The 9604-nt window shown below is 43.2% G+C and overlaps 1 protein-coding gene and 3 non-coding genes across 6 annotated transcripts in view; all 4 read left to right on the top strand.

Annotated features, from left to right (window-relative positions):
- Positions 1-323: 323 nt before the first annotated feature.
- Positions 324-9604, top strand: part of EIF4A2 (eukaryotic translation initiation factor 4A2) — a 14950-nt gene continuing 5669 nt past the window's right edge. For all 3 annotated transcript variants that reach the window (XR_006102965.1, XR_006102966.1, XM_042458594.1), the window contains exons 1-8: positions 324-439; positions 4730-4772; positions 4857-4989; positions 5228-5367; positions 6802-6970; positions 7455-7564; positions 7799-7942; positions 8281-8418. Coding sequence is in view for 1 of the 3 variants with exons in the window: in XM_042458594.1 (XP_042314528.1) it covers positions 411-439; positions 4730-4772; positions 4857-4989; positions 5228-5367; positions 6802-6970; positions 7455-7564; positions 7799-7942; positions 8281-8418 (906 nt within the window). In the remaining 2 variants the exon portion in view is untranslated. The remainder of the gene's footprint in view (positions 440-4729; positions 4773-4856; positions 4990-5227; positions 5368-6801; positions 6971-7454; positions 7565-7798; positions 7943-8280; positions 8419-9604) is intronic.
- On the top strand, positions 5087-5157 carry LOC121927485. The gene has a single exon (XR_006103250.1). It is a non-coding gene; the product is annotated as a small nucleolar RNA SNORD2 (small nucleolar RNA).
- On the top strand, positions 7604-7731 carry LOC121927453. Its single transcript, XR_006103219.1, has one exon. It is a non-coding gene; the product is annotated as a small nucleolar RNA SNORA63 (small nucleolar RNA).
- Positions 7972-8151, top strand: LOC121927483. Its single transcript, XR_006103248.1, has one exon. It is a non-coding gene; the product is annotated as a small nucleolar RNA SNORA81 (small nucleolar RNA).

The following is a 9604-nucleotide window of genomic DNA, read 5'->3' as shown; positions in this document are numbered from 1 at the left end:
CCCCACCCCCCATTCCTAGCACGGCAGCCCCTGCCAGGAAACCCTGTTTGCGAAGGCCGAGAGGAAGGAAAGCTGGGGACGCAGTCCTCCTCGTGCTCGACTGCTGCAATATCCCTCCGCCACGCCTCAACAGCACAAAGTAGTCCCCAGAGGAGACCTGGTGCCTCTGTGACGTTAGGCCCTCTCCCTCAAGAAGCGGCGAGGGGACCCCTTTTAAGTGACGGGAGCCTCCGCGGGGGGGGAGGGGGTGCTATATTCCTTTCCATGGTTTCCCCGCCCTTCTAGTTCTTATTTCGATATCCCTCCGCCGAGGGAGTAAAAGTAGTTTCCGGCCGAAGGGAACGGCTATAAAAGGCGGTCGACGCGGAGGCACTGCCTTTTCAGTTGAGGACGGCGGCGGCTGTTGGAACATGTCAGGGCGCTCCGCGGACTATAGCAGGTAGCGCGGGCGGGGGAGGAAGGAAGGGCTCAGCGGGGGCAGTAAAGGAGCCTGGGCCGAGGCTGAAGGGGAATTGGCCGCTTAAAGGGCTTTAAAAAGCGATAATAAGGAGAAAAGTGTTCGAAGGCTAAGCGAGGCGCGTCCCTCTCTCTCTCTCCCTCTGTTGCGGATAGTTTCCATCCTGGCTGTTATGAGACAATTTGCAAAGAGGGAATAGGAGGGTCCCCCTCTCGCCCCGATGGCAGGGTCCAAAGCGGGCCCTTGATTCCCGGCGGCCTTGTGCTTCCCCGCTTGGTCTGCTTCTCCTGCCGCGCTGAGAAGGGAGGTCTCGCCATCTCCCTCCCCCTTTTCCGGGCTGGACAGGGCTTCGCCCGGGCGGCGAGGGAACCTCTGTCGCGGAAGAGTCCATTTTAAACCCTCGGGGGAGGAGGGCGGGCTCTCGGCTTCGCCGGCCGTCAGTCCTCCTCGCCTGGCGCAACCCGAGCCTCGCGGGGGGAGAGCTCTCGCGAGAGTTGGGCGATCTCAGGGAGGGAGGGAGGCCGCACACGTGCTCGCCTGCCCCCCCCCTTTGCAACACTGCATTCCCCAGTGCCTTGGGGAACTAAGTCTGTTTAGCCCGGGGAAAGGAAGGGACCATCATCCAAGGGCTATCCGGCCCCAGCATCTCTGGCAGATGGCATCCATCCTTCCTTTAAAGATCTCCAAAGGAGAAAACAACGCTCGGAGGGAACCGAGAATCAGAGTCACAGACTGCTTAGAGACCCCAAGAAGCGCCTCTCCCCCCACTCCATGCTGCCATGCAGGAACTCCCAAAGAACCCCAACAGACGGCCGTCCAGCCTCTGCTTAAAGACTTCCAAGGAGGAAGACTGCCACACTCAAAAGCCCAACAGCCCTACTGTCAGGAGTTCCTCTAATGTTCAGGTGGAATCTCTTTTCCTGGAGCTTGCATCCATGTTCCGGGTCCTGTTTCTTGAGCAGCAGAAAACAAGCTTGTTCCCTCCCAATATGATATCCCTTCAAGTGTTTTAAACAGGGCATCATATCATCTGGCTAAACATCACCAGGTTCTCATAGGGCATGGTTTCCAGAACCCTTCAACCATTTTAAGTGCGCCTCCTCTGGACACATGGCTCAGTTTCTCATCCAATGTCCTTTTGAATTGTGGCGCCCAGAACTGGAACACAATATCCAAGTGATGAGAGGAGATAGTGGAAGACACTTCCTTGGAGAGAGGTAGAGTCTCCTTAAGCAAGAGGCTGGATGGCCATCTTTGGGGGTCGTTGATGGAATTTCCGCATGGCAGGGGGTTGGACTGGATGGCCCTGGGGTCTTTTCCAACCCTATGATTCTACGTTCTTCCATAGCACCCTTTTGTAAAGGTGTCGAGATAATACCAATGGACCCAGTCTTTTGCCACGAACTCGTTCTAATTACATGCAGTGCTGTGTTGCACAAAGCTATCCTGTCAGTGCACTTTGCCACAGGTGTCACATCTACACATACACATATAGTCAGTTCCTGCATGGCCGGGGGTTGGACTGGATGGCCCTTGGGGTCTCTTCCAATTCTAATTGTAGGTGGATATTCAGGGGTATTCTGTGCAGTCATGTTGGCCGCATGATCACGGAGTAGTCTCTGACAACGCTGGCTCTTTGGCTTAGTAATGGAGATGAGCACCATCCCATACGGTCAGACCCAACTAGACAACTTTGTCAATGGGGAATACCTTGACCAAGCCCTGTTGGAGAGCCAGCATGGCATGATTTGAGGGTTTAGTCCTCTTAGAGACTAGGTTTTAAATCTGCTCTGCCATTAGACACTCGTTGGGTCTCCTTGAGGAAGTCTCATTCTCTCAGGGAATCAGTTGCAAACCTTGGCAAGAAAGCTTGGGGATGGGGACACAATACACAGACGTTGAGAACATGTAACAGCAGTGTTAGTGGCACATCTCTATTAACTGTTCTGCCTTAGGAGACAGCAGTGGCCAACCCCCTCTAAACAAATCTTGCCAAGAAAACCCCATGATAACTTCACCTCTGTAGGTTGCCATAAGCCAAAAAGCAACAACCAGAAATGCATGTCTGTTTTGTGCCTTTGGGTTGGCTGAATAAAGGGATCCCTCTTTTGTGGATTTTGGATAGAGTTGTATCTTGAGGTGGAGTTGCTCCTTCTGAAAAAGTATTTCCCCCTTGTTCTAGAGTCTGTGTTGTGTGCCTTTTGACTATAAGGAGACTCTGTCATGGGGTTCTTTTGGCAAAATTGGTTCATTTTGTCATTGCCAAATTCTTGAGGCTGAGAGAGTGTGACTTGCCTAAGATCACCCAGTGGGTTTCTATGGCTGAGCTGGGAATTGAACTGTAGCCACTCTGGCTGTGCTTCAAGTCATTTCCAGTTTATAGAACATGCCAACAGTCAAATGACTGCATTAGAGGAGGGCTTGATGGGGGGGGAGCTTGGGACCCCTGAGTGTTCCTCCAGAAACTTGCCTCAAAGTACCCCAGCCCCCCCCCCCCCTTTCCTTTGTGGGGGGGGTAGGGGGCCGGGCTAAAAGAAAACCTTTTTTCCAAAGGAGAGTAATGGTTAGAGGACTGGATGGGGACAGGGCTTGGAGTTGAGGCTCAAGTCCTTGCTGAGTGATGAAGCTCACTTGGGTGACCTTGGCCTTAGTCCGCTCCCAAGGTTACTAAGAGATGGAGAGGCATTTCCAGTTTGACCTCAGTGGAGAGGCAGGAAATACCTGAGGTAAATAAATGTGCATGAATGAACCTTTTCTTTTTTATGCCACAGTATTTTTTTATGCACAAGAAGTGAAGTTTATACACCACCACAGCATGGCATTGCTGTAGTACCCCTTGCTTGCACATAACTGTAACTGTATATCTTCTCGCCCTTCCTTGTTTGTGTTCTTTAAGAATAGAACATATGCATGAGTGAAGGGATACAAATAGCTGAGGAGAAGCCTGGTTCACATTTTGGAGCCAGCATGTAAGAACAAGGATGTTTAATTTGGTAGAAGTCGCTGCTTGAGGCTTTCTGGGAAGTTCAATATTCCTTCTGACTGAACACATTTCCCAGCATTCTTGGGAAGGGGGGCTGGTATAGAAAGTTGCAAGTAGACTTACATTCATGCTGAGTTCACACTGTATGAAATTGCTAGGTCACGTGAAATATCATTACTATTTAAAATAAGTATGAAGATACAGATACATATATACATGGAAGATTGTATAGCTATATATTTTGCCTTGAAGCTTTTGGCAGATGATGTTACTTTCACCTAAGAAAGTTGTGTTCAATAGTGTGAGAAAGGCCAAAGGCTGCAATGTAAGTCTTGTGGCTGGTGTTGAAGTGTGTTTCCATTTAGATTAGGGTGTATCCCAAGTTCAGAAGTCCAGATTGTGGTTATATCTTTATTAGGACAACAAGATCGCAGTTGGTTCTTTGTGCAATCTTCCAGGACCTGGTGGGGCAAAAATCAATTTTAAAAATGCAGGAGAAGGATTGAGAGTAACAGTGTTAAGAGTCAGTCTCCATGTTACCTTGAGATAGTATGGAGGAAAGATCTGAAAGGAGGGCAACTGCTCATCAAGAAACAAGCTCCATGACCATGATCTCACTGGTGCCCAGTAAGGCAATACCAGGATAATGAAATTTGGTTCTCTTGTTAATAATAAAAAAGCTTATGACACCTCAAACCTGTTTTAAAGTTTTCAGTATAGTCTAAGCAGGTAATGAACAAGAGAAGTAAAGATACTGGCTGCTAAACCTACATTCTCAGACAAAGCAACAGCCACATAACCTAGAATGAGCTGGAAAGCAAAAAATATGTAACCAATTCTGCTAAAATAGCAGTACTTAGTTTCAGGATTTTTTTAATAGTATCAAGGGCCTGTTACAGACTGCCAAAATAAAGCTGCTTTGGGTCTCTTTGGAGGTATGCTATTTAAATGATGCATGCACCCTAAGAATCCGGAAGCTGCACCAAAGCTGCCCTCCAGTGCTTAGGAATGGAGTGTGGCTTTCGCGCAACCTCCGGACTCTTAGGACCCATGCATCATTTAAAGAGCATACCTCCAAAGAGACCCAAAGCAGCTTTATTTTGGCAGTCTGTAACAGGCCAAGCATTGGTTTTTGGAGATTAGTTCAGTATTGTGGTTAACACACTCATGTGACATAAACTAGCAAGATAGTGCTTTGGAATAAGTCTTTACTGCACTTTGTGTTCCATCTGAAGCTGAGAACTGTTCATCCTGCCTGGCTGACAGCCTCTTGTTTTTTTATTTGACAGAGACCATGGCCCAGAGGGAATGGACCCCGATGGTGTCATTGAGGTAGGTAGCTGATCATTCCTTTTAGATGCGTATGAAGAAGACGTTGATGCGTGAAATAAAATGTATTTAATTGTCCCCTTGCAGAGCAATTGGAATGAAATCGTTGACAATTTTGATGATATGAATTTAAAAGAATCCCTTCTCAGGGGAATTTATGCTTATGGTTTTGAGAAGCCTTCAGCTATTCAGCAGCGTGCTATTATTCCGTGTATCAAAGGTAAGCAAGTGTAATAGCGAATAATAAGTATTAGCAAAATGCTTAGTGGTTTGAGTTCTTTGCATTGTGCTGGGTGTAAAAGGCTCCTTTCCTTGAAAAGTGAGATGATGGTATACCATCTTTCGGGACTGACCTGAAATGTAGAAAATTTATAACTGCTGATCACTTGTAAAGGAATTGAAAGTTAAACTGAATCCTTGTGTTGTATGGGAGCAGTAAATATCTATCCTCTTTTTAGGGTATGATGTGATTGCTCAAGCTCAGTCAGGTACTGGCAAGACAGCCACATTTGCTATTTCCATCCTGCAACAGTTGGAGATTGATCTCAAGGAGACTCAAGCTTTAGTATTGGCCCCTACCAGAGAACTGGCACAACAGGTATTGATAGTGTAGTGTAAAAGCTGCTTACATGTTGCATGGGTTTCAGGTTTCACAACTGTGGGACAGTTAATATTCTTGGCAGATCTGTAATGGCTTTTAACTCCGAGTGGCAAGTATGGAGAACAAGCCTCTGCCACGCTACCATTTCTCCTTTAAATACATGGGAAATGTTCCATGTGATGATAGGCCAGTGGTTCTGGACTGAAAAGGGATTGCAGCTGTGTAGGACTAATGATAGGGCATGTCCAGAATACTTACTGAAACTTAATATAAATTGAGAAAAAAACAAGTTATGTTTAGGCATTCAAAATGCATGCAATTGTGCAACATGAAACTGCAGTGTGCATGTGACCAGTTAATGAGTTTATGCTGTGTGTGTATGTAATCTATTACGTGTGCTTCAATCTGTTCTATATTGAGCAGTATTTTGCATACTAAATGTATTCATTAACATCTATAGGAATATTGTGATGTATAGGTCACCTTCACAGTCTTGGGGAGATTCACTTTTGGAATTCTCATGCCTTCTTATTTGGTGCCGAAAAGTAATAAATTTCATTAAGAGACAAGTAGTGGAGAAATTACCAGACTCCAGACAGTTAGCTGGCACATTAAACAACTAGGGTGGCCAAATATAAAGCAGCACACTGGAAATGAGATTTATGTCCGGGCATCAATATGTATAAGCTTTTAATGTAGAAGTGTGTCAGAGTGATCTATAAGTGTTTCAAATGCAGCATTGCAGTATCTGTTCTGAGGAAGTAAATGGATTTCCATGCCTGGCCATTTCCATTTCTTACTCTGCACTGCAGGCTGTTTCATTATGTAACAAGGATAGAACCAGTATACGTATCTGTGAATAACTTTTCATTACTAAAAGGCCTACTCTGCCCAGGTAACTTCAAAAGACAATTCAGTGCTTATTATTTAGGCTAATAATAGTAATAGTTTTATTTATATTGTCCCACCTCTCCTGATGGATCGAGGCAGGATTACAACAGAATTATACAAACACAATGGTACTAATAACAGTTATTTAAAATGACAATATAAAACATATCTCATCTAAAAACAATTGGTACAATGTAAACATTTATCACAGCCTGAGGTAGACTCCTAATCAGGAGGTAGCGAACTTGTTGAATCTGTAAAAGATCAGGAGGGTATGCTTGCCGGAAGAGGTATGTTTTGATGGAAAGCTACCAGAAACTTTGCCTGTAATGGAAAACTACCTGAATTTGAGGGCACTTTCCACTTCAAATGTACTTAATTTCCTATTCAAAATGCATTTGTAATTAGGAACTACCCAGCGGCCTGTACATAGGTCATCATATCTGAGTTACATGGAGGATAATTACTAGGAACCTGCTTGTAATAAAAGTGGCGTTGGAAGCTCCATTGATACAATTTTAATCGAATTTATTGTTTCAGATCCAAAAGGTTATTCTGGCTCTTGGTGATTATATGGGTGCCACTTGCCATGCTTGCATTGGTGGAACAAATGTTCGTAATGAGATGCAGAAATTGCAAGCAGAGGCACCACACATCGTGGTGGGAACTCCAGGACGTGTATTTGACATGTTAAACAGGCGTTATCTGTGTAAGTAATGAAGTATCGGACTAGCTAAAAAAAATGGGGCAGTGACGTAGTGTGCATATATCATGGTCTTTATCTGTGAATATAATGCATCTAGATGCGCGGTGTCAGTAACGATGTAAATATTGCCAAAAAAATAGGGGTTCACAAATATGTAGTGCTATCAGCAATATATCAGTCATAACCGACATTTAGTAGTTAGGTGGGGGGGGATCATTGTAAGGAAGAAAACAAAACAATGTAAGAGACTAATATTGGGATTTTATTTGGTTGTATAATTTCAATAAAGACTATTTTAAAAAAAAATGGGGCAGGGGACAAGTTGTGAAAACTTAGTTTAAAAATAAGATCTCAAGAATAGTATAGTATACTATAGCATTGTATACAAGGCCTGCAAGATAGATTAGCTGGTAGCTTATCATTTGATTGCACTGGATTTTCCTGTTCTCAAGAAATCAAATTACCAAAATATTTCCTTTTCTTATAGCACCTAAATGGATCAAAATGTTTGTCCTGGATGAAGCAGATGAAATGTTGAGCCGAGGGTTTAAAGATCAGATCTATGAGATTTTTCAGAAGTTAAGCACAAACATTCAGGTAAAGTCAGACTTGATATCAAGATTGACCAGTTTAGCAATGCAGGTAAAGTTACAATGTAGCAGTGAAGTGCTGCATTGTCGTTCCCCCTGCACAAAGCAAAATTGTTTCCCCTATCCTTGCCTGTTTTGATTCCACGGCAGACGAGGACGCTTGGTTTCATACATTAGCATTTTGATGGCTAGTGTCTGAGCAGTTTCAGATTAAGTAGTTTAATGGAGTTTCTTGTTCTAGGTTGTATTGCTGTCTGCTACTATGCCCATGGATGTGTTGGAAGTGACCAAAAAATTCATGCGAGATCCCATTCGTATTCTAGTGAAGAAAGAGGAATTGACCCTGGAGGGTATCAAGCAATTCTACATTAATGTGGAGAGAGAGGTGAGAAAGAGGTTGAATAATCTAGAAAGCACTTCTTGTACAAGCACTGTGCTAAAACTACAGAATTTAGGGTTTGTGCCTTGTCCTCTGTAGTAATGCTAGCATGGTACACACAGGAAGAAAAGTAAACGCACTGGATCAGTAAAAGACAAGGGTGGACCTCTTTCTTAATGTCCAGTGTCCTGGTCTAGAGACTTGGTGCAACACTACAGTATCTAGGAATTTGGCATTAGGTAACAGTTTAGCTGATAACTTCATCATAGACATTGTTGGTGGTTTCCTAAATTATTTTGTACTATTTTATTTGTGTACTTATGATAAATGTGTTAACTTCACAGGAATGGAAGTTGGATACTCTCTGTGATTTGTATGAAACTTTGACCATTACGCAGGCTGTTATTTTCCTTAACACAAGGAGGAAAGTAGACTGGCTTACAGAGAAAATGCATGCAAGGGACTTCACAGTCTCTGCTCTGGTAGGTGTTGATTGAAAATACATTGCACATTAATGTGAAAACATGTTAGCATTGCAACTCTAAAAAGCTTTTAAAATTTTACCTGTTTTGTAATTTATATGTTTTGTTGAGACCTTCCATAAACAAGGATTCAAAAACTGCAAAATGACATTATAAGTATATCGGTTGAAACATGTTTTTTCAAACTCTTGTGTTGCATGATTAAAATTAGAAAGCAAAATATTTGGAAGTAGTAATTCTAGTCCCCAGGTTTTGTGTTACGTCAGAACATGTCTGTTTGCAGATGCAGTAAAATGTTAACCACAGTAAATGCCTACATTATTGGAGGAATACTTCAGTAAAACATGTGATCAGTTAAAAAAAAGATCTGGTCTGTTTCTGGGCACAATTCTCAGTACTGGTTTTGACTTGTAAATCCTTTTCATGACTTGGATCCAGGTTATTTGAAAGACTATCTTCCTTTCTGAGCCCATTGTAGCTCATAAGATCATCTGGAGAGGCTCTTCTCCATGGCTGTTCCCAGATTGTGGAACACTCTCCTTTGAGAGGCCTTTTTAAAATGTGTGTGCTATGAGGCTTTTTCAGACTGATGCAGGTTGGGCTTTTAAATGCTGTGCAATTCAGATTTTAAGGTTTATATACAGTCATCACCCCCGTTCACTGGTTTCCCTTTTGTGGATTTGATAATTCCTTCTAGGCCCTCAAGAGATTCTGTGGTCTACTTCTGATTGAAATTGACCATAGAATCGCACTGAAGGACCTAAAGATTTTCTTGAAAACTACTCTCAGGTTTAAAAAAAAATTAGGATTTGTTATTTTTATTTACATTTATAAATTGTTTTTTTAAATACTGTATCTATATTTTCAAAAACATTTTTATATTGTTTCATATTTCTATATATATTTTGTAATTGATAAGCCGCCTTAAATCAGGAGAAAGGGAGGATAGTGTCTAGATCAAGGGAAGTACTAGTGTCACTGTATTTATTCTGCTTTGGTCAGGCCCCACCTGGAATATTGTGTCCAGTTCTGGGTACCACAATTCAAAAAGGACATTGAGAAACTGGAGCGTGTCCAAAGAAGGGCGACTAAAATGGTGAAGGGTCTGGAAACCATGTCCTATGAGGAACGACTTGGGGAGCTGGGGATGTTTAGCCTGGAGAAGAGAAGGTTAAGAGGTGATATG

Source organism: Sceloporus undulatus, chromosome 3 (assembly GCF_019175285.1).
Source record: "Sceloporus undulatus isolate JIND9_A2432 ecotype Alabama chromosome 3, SceUnd_v1.1, whole genome shotgun sequence".
NCBI classification, from domain to species: domain Eukaryota; kingdom Metazoa; phylum Chordata; class Lepidosauria; order Squamata; family Phrynosomatidae; genus Sceloporus; species Sceloporus undulatus.
Note: the sequence above shows the minus strand (reverse complement) of the source record. Positions and strands in the feature narration are given on the sequence as shown.